The 17,777-nt window shown below is 36.9% G+C and overlaps 1 protein-coding gene across 1 annotated transcript in view; it reads right to left on the reverse strand.

Annotated features, from left to right (window-relative positions):
* Nucleotides 1-17,777, reverse strand: part of PRDM2 (PR/SET domain 2) — a 99,676-nt gene that overhangs the window by 32,356 nt on the left and 49,543 nt on the right. The window contains exons 6-8 of the mRNA XM_065421218.1: nt 4,804-4,862; nt 3,572-3,701; nt 95-199 (exon numbers count right to left, since the gene is read on the reverse strand). Of these exons, the coding sequence (XP_065277290.1) occupies nt 95-199; nt 3,572-3,701; nt 4,804-4,862 (294 nt within the window). The remainder of the gene's footprint in view (nt 1-94; nt 200-3,571; nt 3,702-4,803; nt 4,863-17,777) is intronic.

Below are 17,777 nucleotides of genomic sequence, written 5' to 3' on the forward strand. Positions count from 1 at the left end.
ACATTTTTATAGTGCTGCTGGTGTGTGTGTGTCCTCCTTTAATTCAATACGATACCTAAGGAAATTTATATAAGATAACTGAAAAAGTTCTTACCTTCTTTAGACTCCCTCATATCTGTGGAAGTAAAATCCAAATCAGTCTTTCTCGGCTTTGTATCTATTGCCTTTTTCCCCTTGTTTTTACACTCCTTTTTCTTCCCTGAAAAATAAATAAATAAATAAAAAAGTTCGTCTACTGCAGCTCAACAATTTTTAAAAAAAATTTTGAGTGACAAAATTCAAAACCCAGCCATAGAAAAACTGCAAAGTTTTGAATAATTACTGCATTTTCCTGAGGAACATGAATGGCATATCCTCAATAAAAAGGATAGCAACATTCAAAGGGTACATTAAGTGTATGCAAAAAGATTGCTAAATGGCAAAGCATAGAACAAAGGAAAAGAAGGTGACTTGCAAGAAATTAACAGTTCAGCAAATTTCATTTTAATACCTGTTCTGTCACTATAATTGATAAAGCAATAAGCGTGTAAATGCCTAGAGGAAAATGAAATGATCGGTACGAGGTAAGATGAGTTTGTCAGAAACAAAAACAAGCTGAACTAGTTTTCTTTCACTGATGGCACAAAGAGGATAAAGGAAATGCAGTGTAGCTCAACTAACTCATCAGATACAGGTAGCTGACATCTTCATAGGTATACTAGACAAACAAGACTTCTATAAAGGATGATATTACGCATTAATAGTATCTGAGCCAATTTTATGAGACCAGGTGGGTGAGGTAATATCTTTTATTGGACCAACTTTTGTTGGTGAGAGAGAGAGGCTTTTGAGCTCACACAGAACTCTTCTTCAGGTGTCTTTCTCACCAACAGAAGTTGGTCCAATAAAAGATATTACCTCACCCACCTTGTCTCTCTATCATCATGGGATCAACATGGCTACAACGCCACTGCACTCATTAATGCTTAGTGTCCATTTGGGAAGTGCTGTCAACTGGTATTCCACATGGGTTCCATATACTTCTATGTAGGTTTTCAAAATAATTCTACATCTCTTTTCAACCATGACTTGGAAGAGGGGGATACAAAAAGCAGAGGGATCATAAATATGCCAAAAGAAAATATTAAAATACAGTATGATTTTTACAAACTGGAGAAAGATGAAATCAATGAAATTCAATAAAGGTAACTATAAAGTGGTTTACATAAAGAGTAATCAACTATAAAATTGGGTAATAGTTGTTAGTGAGCAGAATTACAGAAAGATAGGGATGATGAACATAATATACACAAATAATGCAATGCTGACACAAAACCAGAAAATACTAAAGGAACACTACAAGAAAGCAAGTCAGGTAGCTAGTCTGCTCTATCAGACATTCATTAGGCCTCACTTGGGAATGCTGCATGTAACATTTGGGCAGCAAATTCTGATACACTTGACAAAGTTAAGAGAATAGGAAAAAAAGGAATTGTTCAGAAAGGAAGACCTATCATGAAAGCTTAAGAACCAGACATGCTTACTACAGATGAGAAGACAGACAATTCTCTTCCTGAAAAATAGCTAATTTGAGACAGAAAAGAATACAGAGAAATTATCTGTCCAAGAAGCTGTAGCAAGAAAAGAAATGTAGGTCAAATAGAACTTTGTAACTATAGCCAATATGCTGCTCTCCATTTGTGTGTGTACTATCTGCAGAGGGAGGCCTTCTGGGGGGAAAAAGGCCCAAATATAGAATGATCAGAAGACTTAGCCAATGATTTGAAAGATGCATAGAAAATTCTATGATATTCAAAGGGTAAGGGATGGGCTCTCACAGGTGTATGTAGGGTGGAAATGTGTTTATTTACATCTTCATTCTGGGTAAACTTTCCATCCTTGAAAAAATCTCATTTCTGATACATTGATGTATGCTACATATTTCCCTTGCAGCTAATGGCTTGTCTACATGTGGAGTTATTCAAAAGTGGATTAAGTGAAACAGGAACAAGGAATTCTTATTCCAAAATAAGATTGTCAACATATGGAGTTATTCAGCACTAGCTACGGTACTTTAAATGCACACCCTACCTTAATCTGGATTAACTTTCAACTGTATACAAGCCCTAAAAACAGCAATCTCTTCTGAAAATGTACACCTCTGCCTACCCAGCTGCTAGAATGGTACCGCTACAAGAGAAGAAATACATCCTCTGTCAGGCCTCTCAGGCACAAAACATTACCTTTCTAATACATGACCTCCTGGCCTAAGATGTGAAATGTATTCTGGAAGCCATGTCTCTCCCTTAGCAGCACACTCTCCTACCTAACAAGCCATTGGACTTGCCTCACATGAACTGTTGTGAACTTAAATCCGAGATTATTCCTTTACTCTTAGAAGTATTTTGCACATCTTTTACTAAAAGTTTTTCCTCTCCATTCCTACTGAAACTTTCAAAGCATGCTAACCTTCCTACAGAAAAGTTTAAAGATCAAAGAAAGCTCAGCTTCACACTAGAGAAAATAAGAATTACTAGTTTTTATTTGGACACCATTGATGTATGAACTAATTTTGTATTTTCTCCCTCTTCTTTGACAAACTTAGGTTTAATTAGTTGTCCAGCGTTTCTCCAGTTCTCTATATAGCTTTATCAGTGTGTTTCATTCCATTTTTGGTTATTTTCTTGTTTTCTTTTACCTTAACAGATTTCTATCAGATGAAGAGATCACTATAGGGGAGGGATAGCTCAGTGGTTTGAGCATTGGCCTGCTAAACCCAGGGTTGTGAGTTCAATCCTTGAGGGGGCCGCTTAGGGATCTGGGGCACGGGGCTGGATTCGATGACCTTTCAGGGTCCCTTCCAGTTCTATGAGATAATTAATATATGGAGATATACCTATTATTATTATATGTTACAATTTTTTTTGGCCATCTCTGGATCATACATTACTATATGCAATGCTTTCTCTCAGCTGAGCAGCTTTATTCCCCATCTTATCCCTAAATACTGTAATGTTTTGTCTCTAAGCACTTCCCTGTCATACCGACCTGAAATTGTGTCATAGGGCATCATTATCAAGTGCTGGGAAAATCTAGCTGGAGACTAGTCAGAAGTTTAAGCATGCTTTCTGATGCTCTGTCTGACCATAATGAGTTTCTCCGTGCATCTTTACCTGCCAAGCGCCGCAATTCAATATTATATGCCATTAGTCAGAACCTCTGATAACCTTTGAAAGAAAAGGAGCCACAGCCAGGATCTTTAATGCAATTCCCTATCTGCGCACAAAGGGCTTCAGAGCTGTACACATCCAAATAGCTGTGCTAACACACCTGTCATCCCTGCTGGAGCTTACAGCAAGTATAATTGATGCAACTGTACCTCTGGGACCAAAAGTAAAAAATATAAAGTTTCAGTATGTTCTTTAAGGCTCAAACGTTCACTGCAATAGAGTCTACAGACCATTGTACACACCAAGTGCCATTATGTATCCTTTGGACACTGCCTGTAATGGGCTTTGAAACAAGGTATGGGTTGAAACCCAATAATAGAATTTTGAGAGCACAGGCAAAATTCCACAGTTCCTTCTCTCACCTTCTGGTGAAGCTGGAGTTGGGGTGAAGAGGAAAATTAGGTCTCCTGGTCCATACGCCAAGACATGTAGTGTTCTGAGGTCTTCTGACCCACAGTCTGCTCTTTCACACACACAGGGAGGCATTCCGCTCTAACAAAGGAACATTTTCAGGACCTGAAATCTCTAGGAGCCTCACCTTCACATCAAATACGGTGGTGGCTGAGGACTATATTTTGCCTGCTGTGGCACCTGGAGCTATAGTAGACTGAAACTATTTCTAGAACAGAGTGGAACAGATCACTGGGCACTTTTAAACCTATACTGCCACCTCTAATGTGACTGCTATAAAACCTTTGAAATGGGAACACAACTAATTTATCACTTCTGATAAGCTTAGACATGCATTGTGATAATTAAGGGGCTAAGTAAATGATGTAGAAAACAATCACAAGGGCTTTGCTTTTGTGTTTAAGTGATAAAGAAAGTGCAAACTTTCCCAAGTTTCATCCATTTATACAATACACTACCAAAAATATAATCCCCAAACTACCACTATGACCTGAGAAAACAAAAGAAGAGCAGTCTTCATAACTGAAGTTATTTACTTAGGGCTAAAATTAATGCGTCATCTAGTTGCTTATGGGCTACTAAAAATTCCTCTCTCAATACCAGGATGAAAAGAAGGTAATTTCCAAGCCCCCTCTAGAAAAGCCTCCTGCTTTTAAAAAAACCCCTAGTTGATATACTTGGAACATTTTCAAGTTCATGGCCTTTAAACAAATACATTTGAAGAGAAGATTCATCTGGCACCTACTTGCCTTTACTCAGAATAGCCAACAAGCTGACTTGCATGTATATATAATTTTAGATTAGTCAGATCAATTTCCAAGGAGTAACGGAAATATCTATTGCTTTTCAACAGGTTTGGTTTTTTTTTTTGTTTTGTTTTGTTTTTTTTTTAAACACACCTACAGCAGTTAGCCACATCTTGCCTTTTTCAGGTTCTGGTCTGCTTATAAAAGTGTTCAAGTAACACAACTCTCAAAGACCTGCATGTTTCATCCAACACATTTCCAAGCAAAAGCAATATCCATGGCACTGATAAGAACTGATACCAACGATTAGCTAATGAATTTTTGCCCCTTAATTTTCTTGTAGTTTAAGACTTCAAGACCAGCAGAAGACCACAGAGGGGAAAAACACAGTATTGAACCTGGTGGAAGCCTGAGTATAAGTACACACGTGCACTTACCATCAGGTTCCTGAAGGGTCCTACATGGCTGCTACTGCCAGCTGGATCCTCCACCTGGTCTAAACAAGAAAGATACAGGAATGAAACACAGGGAAAGTGAAATGGAAACAAATGACTAAAGAATAAATGAAAGGTAGAACTAAATATATATGTATATGCATAAAAAGAATAGCAAAAGAAGGATGCAAGAGAAAACTGAATGAAAGAAACAGATGGAGAACAGCTACACTGCCTACAACGACAAAGATCAAAAGGGGAAATGGCCACAATTTGCGTATTTTGATTTTCAGTGCCACATTCGGTTAATATCACTTGTGTTTCCGTTCTCTCTCCTGCCACTCATCCAGGATTCCGACGGCAATAGGGTGGGTGCACCGACTGCTTGCCCACCATTATCTAACCACACAGACGCAAGAAATCCTACATTACTGACTTTGGGCCACATCCTCAGCTGATGTAAATCAATGTAGTTCCACTGATTTACATCAACTGAGGAGCTGTCCCTAGAAGTCTGTAAATCAATCTGTGTCAGATGAACTTAAACAGTATTTAGGAAAAAGTAGCACCCTATTTATCCCAAATGTAAAGGACTGGCAATATTTTATAGCTCAGACGAGAACAGCCTCAAAACAATCTATAGTATTTATGCTGATGTGGACTTTGCTAATATGCAAAAAGCTGCTGTAAATTGCATCTTCTGCTGATGGTGATTTTTGGAGAGATAGAAGGCGGCACACACATGCCCAGGGGGGGAGGGAGAATCAATCTCCATCTTTTCCTAAAACTGGAGCTGCAGAAGATCAATAAACATTACCAGCTTTACCAAGGTGCTGCTGTCTCAAAAGGGATACCCCAACTAAAATAGTAAGGCTTCAATGGGATGCAGAGCCTGCCATAACTCAACTTGTGAATCTCATAGTTAATTCTTCTCTCTCAAACAGTGCTCTGATCATCTATAAGTTCAGAACACACTTCTCTACACCAAGAACCAGGGTTAATATTTAACAAAAGTCATGGTCATTGAAGATCAAAAATTCCCTCAAAGTCTGAAATCAACGTATCAAATTGCAACTGGCTGTGCGTAGATACACACCACTAGAAAAACACTCTACACATATGTGCTGCTGCTGAAGCACACAATAGAGAATGGCTGCTGAAAAATTCCGTCTCCCCTGAAAAACAAGGGAGGGGCTACTTCATCTTAAAAGGAACCTTGAAGAGCAATGACGACTATGGCCAAAGGGCAAGAGTTCGCATTTCAGTCCACATATCCTCTGGACTACACCATGACCACTACACTCAGTTCTCAATGAAAGTTATTTTTACTCTGAGTAACAACAGAATGGGCAGAAGAGGATTGCTTATATCCAGAATACAGATGCACATTAACAATAATTTTGCAGTCATGTTTGCCCGCCTGGTTTTGGAGGTAACACGGAATTACATCAATCTCCAGGTGCCTGCAGCCATCTCACCTGTTGAATATTCTAGATATAAATGCAGTTTACACATATGGAAAGACCATGTCCAAAATAGAAGAGACATTGTTCCAAAAATGTTAAGTCCATGTTAGTGAAATATAAGAGCAATTTAAAGTTCTCAATGATTTAAAATACTCTATTTGTAAATGTTATGTTTCAAACTTGGTGTAACTAGGTAAGACAGGGACAGCCAGCTCTTTTTTCACTCTGATTTACTTCCTTCTGAATTTGTCATCCTTCCCCTTGCATACGAGAGAAGCACAAAATACAGGTGAGAACATGCTACAGTGCTAACTTGCGCATTTTTAAATGTTTGTGTAAACTGTAAGAGACAGTTGCAAAGCATAACTCTGTCTAGAATACAGCTCTATGTGTTTAATAATTCAGGTTGACAGAATGGGTCAAAAATTAAAAAGACGACATGCAGAAACGTACTAGCAGCAATGTGGCTCCTAGCACAGTTCTGCTCTGAATGTGGAAGGGCCTAAATAGCAGCTATGCTGCGGGATGGGAACAGATTTAGTGGCAAGAAAGAAAGCCAGAGAAAACAAATCAACAGATGACAAAATGCCAGTTAGTAAAGATGTGAACACTTTAATACCGTTTCCATCAACATACATTTTCTTTCTGTTAACACTTTTAGAGTCTTGGCATTTGCTTTTTGAAATGTCTATTATTACCCATATCGCACCCCATAAAGAAATCCTGTTTTCAAAGCCTTTGATTCCGATCTATAACAACTCCTGCTGAGATAGTAAAGCCAAATCATAAACATCTTCTGACTGATAAGTCAGTACAAAGCCTGTAAGTTAAAAGGGCTGCTTAAAGTCAGTAACACTGGAAAACTGCCGGAAATTTTTCACACTTTATGGAAATTTTGTATATGCTGCATTCCACATGCTGTGAGTGGATTTTTGTATAACCACGGGGACTACTGAAATCTGCTGAACCCTCTCCCTGCTCCCACTCCAGGCCACAAGATTCTGCAGATTAATACATGTAAAGCTTAGCAATAAGTGAACATTTAAACATAAAATGCAGGTGTACTTTTTTTTTTTTTATATATAAAGGCTATATGTGAAGCATTGCCCATCTATACATCCACCAACACTGCTGCACTGGAAAATATTTTTTGATAATTTACACAACAATTCACGTAAATGTAGCATCCAAGATCAAATATAGAATGTCGCATCCACTTCCCAGTTCTGTAAAACAAACAGGCATTGAAAAGTATCAGAGGGGTAGCCATGTTAGTCTGAATCTGTAAAAAGCAGCAGAGGGTCCTGTGGCACCTTTAAGACTAACAAGTATTGGGAGCATAAGCTTTCGTGGGTAAGAACCTCACTTCTTCAGATGCACTTGCATCTGAAGAAGTGAGGTTCTTACCCACGAAAGCTTAGGCATTGAAAAGTTGTCCAGAGTTCCCAGTGGTCTGATGTAGGCCAGGTGATCCCACTCCACCATTTTGCCGTGCAATAATTAGAGATCAGGTGCCAATCGACCTGGCTTAAAATGAGATGCTACCTTTTGCGGGGTAAACGCTGGGCAAAAGAAGAAACTAAGGGAAAATAATGACAAGAATAATGGGTAGATAAAAAATAATAATAATGCTTCTAGACTAAGCAAGCAAAAAAACAAAAACAAAAGAAAAACCTCAGAAATTCTGCCTCATCACAAAAATATATAAACACCATTTTAATATTACGGCATTAACTTGGTGAAGATCTAATAAAGCACTGTTAAGTTACAGGCAGATGTCAGTATAAAAATAATATACTGATATCTTTTATATATTTTACAATATATAAAAGTCCATGCTGAGACTGAAGATCTTAGCACTACTCATGGGAGCTGCTCAAGCTTCTTGGTACAGAGCCTATTTTATATACACAGGTAAAGAGAAGAATGACAACAATACCCTGACACGTGGAGATCCTAAATACAGGTCTGGTGCAGAGTCTTTTCTCTATACGCTGGCAAGAGCCTCGAGAGCTGTAGGAACTATACTTGTCTTTGCTCAGTGACTGCCTCTAACAAATTTGTCAAGTGTTACTGAAGTGCTCCAAAGGGAGCTCCATTCAGCTGTCCTCTATTAAAAAGAAAAGTCACTGAAGTGCAAGACCTGACCATAGGAATTGTTGGGCCCCAAAACTTAAGATGCTGCACGTGCCAAAGTTTTAGAGGCATGGAATTTGCTACCGAAGGCACTTTAACATCTTAACTCGACAATCTAAACAACAAACACAAAAGCACAATTAAGAGAGAAATGTCTTCTGCTACAATGACAGTTTACCAATAAAAAAGAATACACTTTCACTGATCAAAGGGTTTTTTCCCTTGTACCCAACTCATCTCTTTCCTAGCTACATACTTAAATACATTATACTTAAGGTTCTCAGCAGAGCGAAGAGGAGGAAGAAGAGGACAGGTATGACAGATGTCAAAGTAAGAAATAGAAACTTCGTAGTAATTTTTTTGCTGCCAATCCAGGAATTTAACATTTCTTCCTTAGCCCACATGAAGCAAGCTTAATTACATACACACCAACCACTAGTCTCACACACAGATACCCCAGCGTTTTTTAATATCATACAATTAATGCCCATCAAAATTACAACTATGATACTTAACGTTTATAACAACGAGAATTCTGTCTATTCTTGGGAGGATACACCCAAAACATCTAAACACAGGCTTTATTACACACACTGGAGCTGGCCCAGAGCATTCCACAAGTCACATTATTTTGTCATATTTTCCATGTGATGGCACTGCCTGAGATATTCCCCAAAGGTCTTTTGCTACTGCAAAGCAATAGCTGAATCATTTACAACAAAATGAGCAAATATAATTTTGCCTGTAATGTACTATTTCTAAGAAATCAGTATTGGAATATGGGTAGGGAAAGGCTATAGCCTCAGATATTCTGTTTCTAATCTATATAAAAGATGAAATTAGTCAACTGTAACTACTTACTACTGAAGCGTCCAAAAGTATGCTGGGAGTCTCACAAACAAACAAAAAAACAAACATGTTCCCTGCAAAGAGCTTACATTCGAACTATAACACAAGACATTCAAATTAGGGCAAACAAAAAATGGGAAGGATAGGAGAAAAGAAGCAGAAGGGTTACAAACGCACTTATGTCTGTTGTGCACATTTTAAAATTAGTAAGACATAACAAAATATACTATTTAATCTACAATATTTCAAAAGGCGTTATGTACTAGTCAAATATAGGTCTTGCAAATACAGCAATTAGATTGTAGTACAATCACGTATGATTGATAAAATGGCTGCATAACAAAAGTTGCAATACAATGGAAAGTGTGACAAAATTATGTGACTTACGGAAGTTTAAATTAGTTTTTACAGATACCCAAAACCTCTATGGTGGACACTTTAATGGCACCATTAGGAAGTAACACTTCGCTATTTCATCTTGCCGCAAATTCCTGCAACTGTATATTAATTCCTATGGGACAAATGAAATCGTGACACGTGTCATGAGGTGACAGAAAATGAAACAGTGACTTGCAACAGCACAAAGTTGAGCTTAAAATGTCCACAGGGTCCTCTGATCAGAACTGTTTTATGCTGAAGAGCTATAAAAGATGGAAAGATGTCTACCTGCACAGTACTTTAAAATCAGGAAGAAATGACATGGGAACATCCTGCGCCCTTTCTCATGCATTTGCTGTATTATTTATTTGTACGCCATCGCCATTCATGACAGGAAGAGGAGTAAAAACAAATATTCTGTTTGAGATAATGTACTCTCTACAATGCCAGTAGTTTAATTCAATTAATTAAACGTATACTTTGGCTTTACGGACTAATCTATACAAATATAACATACACAAATTACTGTAGCTATTGAATACATGGAACTTAGTTATCCACAATGATTTAAATGCTGCAGAATGTTATCTATCAATTATTCAAAATGGGTAGATAAACACTTATGTGGTTTAATTCCCTGCTTTATCACATGTTTGCAAGACTTTGAGTAGAAAAGTTCAGACAGATAGAACTGGACATCAGTGTGGGTGGACCTGTCCTACCACAACACATGAGAGGAATGTCCCAGGAAACACGATCATAATTAAATCTGGATACAGTGAAAAAACAGAAGCAGCAGCTCTTGTTACAGCAAAGTCATTAAAACAAAAAATATTCACATGAAAATTGCACTGAAAAAGTTATTACACAACTAGGGAATTGAACAGGAAAAATAAATTGTGGTAGTAGGAGGAATACACAGGCATCAAGAAGAAAAGAGAACCTGGTCCTAACACTGCCTTTAGATTCTTAGGGGAAACAGTTGAAATCTGACAATTGCTTCATAGTAACCTGACATGGTATCAGTTCTCAACTCAGTAGGAGGTTAGATGAACCATTAACAGGATTTGCCTAACAGGGAGTGATCTCTCTGGCAAACAATAACAAACAAGCACCATCACAACTTTGTATGCCTATTTTCTATGTACATTCACACACAGTAAGTACACAAAATAATAAAATTTAAGCGTGGTGCCGTGTTTACATCCTGATCTGAAGATATGCATTCTTTTTTGCAACAAAATAGCTTTCCCAGTTAAAAGAATAGGAAAAGAAATCTATGGAGTATGGCCAAAATTTTCAAACAGGAGTTTAAAATTAGGTGGGGGATTTTCAAAAGTCTGCCATTGAGGTCAATGTGACTTGTGGGCCTATGTCACTTAAGGGCATTGGAAAAGTCCCACTTTTGAAAACTTTGGCATCTGTCCAAACATTTTCCTTGGGAACTAAAGGTAACTTAAGATATTGATAGGAATCAAGAAGTTAGTTTCTTCTGCCGTTTACCTTTTAAAGATACCAACATTTCTTTTTCCTGTATACAAAACACTGTTTTCTTTACACAGCAAGGGAAGTTATACAAAAATTGCAAACTGGACCATGACAGCTGTCTCTTTTTTTAAATCAAATACCACAGTATGGTATACGTTGATACTTTTAGCCATGCCAACTATATATAGGAATTAAAACAAATGAATGTAAATAACTAAACTTATGACTTTTACAGTCTTTATGAGATTAAAAAATTGCTTCCTACATCTATGTTGACACTTAGGAAGTTAAAAGAGCAGCATGTATAACTTAAAATAAGCAAACAATCAGTATTATAGAATGTCAGAACTGCAGTAAAAATTTTCAGGTATTACAAGCAAAGTACCTCCCACTCTTTTTAATAACATGGCTTCCGACACTTCATTGCAAGCTTCAGTCAAGTCTCTTGATAGCTAATAACACATACACTCTGCAACCATATATGAAATGCACTTTTCTCTTTGGTTACATTCCTTTAGATTTTGTTTAGCTGACTATTAAACAACAAAATAAAAGCAAACAAGTGATTTGGGGAACATAAATAGTTCAATGAGATTTCTAGAAATAACTGCACTCTATACAGTGTCACTCTTCATGTGCAATACAGTTAGGAACACATTACTATAACATGATAAAAATGGAGAAGAGTTGTTCTAGAACCTAAATCTGAAATGTAACAAATATGAATGATTACTTTGATTCAAATAATTTTTCCATTCTTCCCCACTCTCTAAAGCAGGTATTTTTTTCAATCGCAACCAGTCACTGCTTTGAGATAGTAAGAAAGAGTATGCACTTTAGGTACCACTATTTGCATCACAGAAACTCACCCCACAAAGCTCATATGTAATGTGCTTAAAATGCCATTTGTTCAAAAGTAGTAGTGCTTCTCAGCTACCTATGATTTGGATAGTAATTCCAATAAGAAATGTTTGCCTTATACAGAGTAGTATTTTATATTTTAAAGCTTACTCAAGAACTGTACTAAAAACCACTGGCTTTATGATATTCTAGGATATTCATTATCCAATCTGTTATTCTGATAGAAAATACCAATAAAAGTTATTTCTATTAAAAAAAATATTGAATTCCAGTCCTGGTAGCATTAAGACACCACATGTTAAGGCTGTAGTACTGTTAATGCTGACCCAAAAGCTGATGTCCTTACTGTACCTCCTGTAAATGTTACTGGTGCTGCTGCCACTACGAAAGGCTTCTTCCTGAACCCTCACCGCAATCAGAGATTTTAAAGGATTGGTGCAGCAAGACATGACTGCATGGAAGTCTGAAAATGCAAAGAAGTCTATCTACATGGTTCTGTCCAAACATGGGCTGTGGCTTCACTTGGAGAACACAGCTGTGCAATGACTGCAAAACCCAGGAACAGGGCTGCCATTGTATCTAGCTAGAGCATTGGGACTGTTGTCGTTGGACTGGCTGTTTACCATGGGGAGAGAAAGACCAAAAAGTCTTTCAGAGGTGTTGAAAACAGAAAATTACCTACAAGTGTTGTAACCCCCAGGTATTGCCCCCCCCCCCCCCCCGAGTGTGAAATTAAAAATACTCAGAATTGCTAAATAAACTGCACGTGTTAAATTCACATTTACCCAAGTTTTCCTTTTTGTTAGCTATTTTATTACAATATTAAATTATTTTATTTTACCCAGGATTCCTGCAGGATCCAGGAAATGTCATTTGTCAAAAACTCTCTCCCCAACACCAAAATGGAACATTTCTCTCTGCATTTTCACCTACCTTATCATTATACATTGCTATTTTCCTACCATTAAACCCTCTCCTCCTCTTTCTTGTTTGTAAGCAGAATGAAATCACAAGACCTGTAACTAAAAGTGCTCACAAAAACTGGGGGAGATTAGAATTCATGTTTCATGGAAGATTGTGATAATAGAGAATCATTCAGTATGCATGCTTATCAATGATAATTTCTGTAATGCTACCAACAATTTCCAGCCAGATGTGCAACATCTTTAACTTGCCCCTCAGAAGTTCAAGAAATTAATCTGGATGGAATGATCAGCAATAATTTCTGCATCACATTGAGTCCCACTGCCTCACTGGTATCTGCAAATTCTACAAACTGCAGAATACTGTGGGGTCAGTTTTGATTCATTATGCACGTCTACTTTGTAACCATACATGCTGTTGTCATCTGTTGCTAAAGCCAGAAAGGGCTATTTAGTCACCTCCCACTTACACTGATTACTCTCCTCCTTGGTCTTTTGCTCTGCATTTAAGAATTTGACACCACATAACAGAAATGACAATAGTGCATACATTCTCACTGAAGAAATAAGCGTAATAGCTGTATGGAAGGGTATGTTTTTATAATTTGCCATGAAGAAAATCATTACATTTTCTAAAAAACCTCTGAATAGAGAGGATGCAAAACTGGAGATTAAGCAATGGTTTATTCCAGCCCTCAGCGAGACATATAAAGCCTCAGAATAATGGAAGACAAATATCAGTGTACAATGTTAAATACTGTACAAGATTTCTTTCAACAAGTACTGCTGGACAAAAAAACATTGCTCAGGCTCTTTCAATATTTTCTGAAACTTAGGCCATAGTGAAAAGGCTCAGTTAATATCACATACACTACAATTTTCCAATCTAACAATGCTCAAATATACCTTTAACTGCAGCTAGGCAGTCACTATTAAGGCTATGTATGCATTTGCATGCACAAAAAACTTTGCTTCCTTCCTACATCTGTTAAACTTGCAGTCATCTCCTTCCAACTCTGAAGTGACAATTCATCTTTTTGGATCAACAGAGACACAAGGGGAGGGTAACAAGTTAAACACTATGTAGCCCCATTATTTTAAAAGTGCAATAGGGTCTCTGAAGGAATCATTTACGTTCTCCTGCACATTTATGAAGGCATACTGCTGGGTTCCAGAATATTCCCTCAACTTTCTATAGGAAGGCAAGAATCTCATTCATTTCAAGAGCAGCATCAATGAACATTTTCCAAGAGTACCACATTTCAGGCCTTTATAAGACCAAAAGTCTTATTGAGTTGCAGATCCAAAGGACAACTATAGCTGCAATGCTCCAATTGCTCAGTCAGTGCCTTTCTTGCCTAACAGAAGGAGCAGTACAGTTGGTGTATTGGTTGACAGAACACACAACAGAAGTTAAGTTACAGTTTGCATCAAATCACAAGAGAACAAAATAAACAGTAAATAGTATATCAGGCTGAGCCAAGAAAAGGTCACTAAACATAAAACTGCTATCAAGAACAGCAACTTCTTCTATTTTTCCACCAAAAAAGGTTAAAATGTATACAAGTCGGCGCACAAGTATAATGATAGTCTATTGGGCTAAAATCACTTTAGTCAGCAACCTATTCTGAGCAAATTAAACTTCTGATCATTATAAAGGCTCTTTTTGCATACACACTTCTTTGGATGGTTTGAAATATAGCTTTAAAAAGAACACACAAAATATGATTTCCACTAAAATGCACTTAGGGAAATTTTTATTTATGAAAGAATGAACAGGAAAAATCTCCTGATATCTGGGACAGCAGAGAACATAGAAACTGACATTCAACAGCTAAGAATGTGGTCGCCACTAATAAAGTTTTAGAACAAAGTCCACCGTGCTTTTGCAACTCCTGACAAGGGTCCATACGAGTTGAAACACCGTACCTTTTACTTTACTAACTTGAAATAAATCGCTATAAAGTTATTTAGACAGTCAATTGTTTACCCTAAAATTGACTGAATTGGAGTGTGAAGCTTTATTATAAGGCTGAATTCAATATTATATCTGATTTATACCTCTCTTACAAACTACTCTTTTTTTTTTAAACTACACTGAGTGAATATAATGTGCAACTTGGTTGCACCATTTAAGCATTTCTTTACAAACCATGGGTTTAAACTTATGGTTCAGAAAACATTTGTACTATTACTGCTTTGTAATTCTTATGTGAAATGGGTAAGAAAAGCTCAATTTTATTTACCTGACAGCAAAAATTAATCTCGTATTTTAGATGTCTTATTCCAATGGAAGTGGTTTGGGAAAATATTCACTCTGCAGTGCTTGGAATAGTGTGGAATAGAAACAGAGCGTGAAACTCCTCATAACGTTATTAGGTTTAAACCACTTTCAGAACTCCTGGATGTTTTCTTAAGCAAAAATCCCATTCAAATGGAAGTTACATGTGACTAAGACTGGATATTCAAAGGGCCTCAAGGAAGTTAGGGTGTGTGTCTCCCACTGAAAGTCAAAGAGATTTATTTATCTTATTAAATCCTAAAGTGGTTAAAGCGGCAAAAAATTTAAGTTTATAATTTTCAAAATCTCTCTCTGAAGCCTGGCAACATTTTGGTAAATGTGTCCATGTATACCAATATTTTTATTAATTTTAATATCCTTTTCTGCAGTCAACCTTTAGGAATAGTAAAGGGGCAAATGTGAATATTTACACCATAGCTGCAATACAGCCACTACAATAAATGATAGCATTCTCTTCAATTTTAAAAAGCGTACATCTTAACAGTCTATCAATGTTGCTGAGGAGCATTATGCGGAGAAGATTAATAACTAAATCAACTCCTAACTAAAACTACCTACCTAGTGGCAAGCAGTCACAGAGTGGGATTTCAAAAGCATCCAAGTGAATTAGGAGAAAAAGTTCCATTGACTTAAATCACTTGGGTGGTTTTGACTAGCCCACCAAGAATAGCTAAAATGCAGTGGTGGTCAAACTGAGGTTGCCCTTCCTCAAGCAAAGGGGGAATAACGGTATGGGAGGAGAGATTTAGATGCTGAAACTTGAACATTAAGGAATGAATATCTGACACTCAATAGGAGATTCTTAATTCACTCAGCCAAAAGTTTTAAAAATCATTGAGTCTTTTCTCAGTACCAGGTAAACTGGTTCAAAACCAACTGAGTTATAAAACATCTAAATGACTATAATATAGTAGGCATAAACCAGCATAATTTCTGTAAAGGAAAGTCATACCTGTCAATCCTACTAGAATTCTCTGAAAGCATAAACAAGAGAGTTAAGAAATTTAGCCATTTGAAAAATTAGCCGTAAATGGTCCATTTTAATATGAAAGGTGGTTAACAGTGGGATGCCCCACAGACGCATACTAGGATCAGTAAAAATAACAGGAGTACTTGTGGCACCTTAGAGACTAACAAATTTATTAGAGCATAAGCTTTCGTGGGCTACAACCCACTTCTTCGGATGCTCTATATGCATCCGAAGAAGTGGGTTGTAGCCCACGAAAGCTTATGCTCTAATAAATTTGTTAGTCTCTAAGGTGCCACAAGTACTCCTGTTATTTTTGCGGATACAGACTAACACGGCTGCTACTCTGAAACTAGGATCAGTGTTATCTAATGTATTTATTAATGACCTGGAAGAGTAGGTAGACAATGAAGTGGAAAAATTTGTTAATGACAACATTATGTAGGTTAATCAAGATTAGAGGTATTACAAGAAACTTAAAGGGTTCATTAAAACTTATTAACTGGGCAAAACACACAATGATCAATTAAATTCAAAATGTAAGTAAAAGCAAAGAGACAATTGAAAGGAGCAATCCAAACTACTCATACATATTGATGAATTCTATACACAAACGTAAACCTTACAAAACCCTGTATGTACACTCAGTTTGAGAGGCTTATTTTAGTTTGATTTAAACCTGTGCCTTACAGACTTAAGCTGTATCTAAACAAGCCTATAAGTGTGTCCACACAACTTTTTGTACTGATTTAATCAACTGGTTTAAAATTCCACATATTATGTTGCAACTGTGCATATAGAAAAGTCCTTAGTGAAATGTTAAAAAAAAAAAAAAAAAAAAAACACCAAGGACTCCCTATGAAAATATTAAATGAAAACATTCTCAATGAACAAAAGATTGCAAGCAAGGTGTTGGATTGCATTAAGGAACAAAGAAGACTATTGAAAATATAGCATCATTATATAAATTGATAATATGCCCTCATCTTGTATATTATCACTCAAATAATTTCAAAAAGATCAGCAGAAATAGAAGCGGGCTAAAGATGGGCACTTAAAATGATTAGACACATGGCAAGACTTCCAGATGAGGAGAATTTAAAAAGATTACAACTAGTTGATTTAGAGAGGAGGAGAATAAGATGTGACATGATGAAGGTAAATAAAATAAGACTACATATAAAGTCAATCATGCGCTCCCTCCTGTTTACCTCTCTTAGTAAAGGAGCCTGGAAACATCCAATTAAATTAACAGGCAACAAATAAAAAATAACCAAACAGATGGAAGGAATTACTTTAAACAAAACAAACTACTTCTTGGAAATCAATGCTGCAATAGAGGCAATTATCTTAATGGGATTAAAATAAGGATTAGAAATTTATATAAACAAAAACCATTTAGTTACAGTAGATAAAATAAAATTTTAGAGGTGACTGCAATCTTCATGCTTTGGGACACGTAAAGCTACCACTAACTTCTCGAGGTTAAGAAGACACTTCTCCCTGCCCGTACATAACCGTACAACTTACTCTGAAGCACCTGGTATAGGCCAGTGTCAGCGACAGGATACTGGATTAGGTGAACCACTGGTCAGACCCAGCAAAGC

Source organism: Emys orbicularis, chromosome 22, assembly GCF_028017835.1.
Source record: "Emys orbicularis isolate rEmyOrb1 chromosome 22, rEmyOrb1.hap1, whole genome shotgun sequence".
Classification (NCBI taxonomy): Eukaryota; Metazoa; Chordata; order Testudines; family Emydidae; genus Emys; species Emys orbicularis.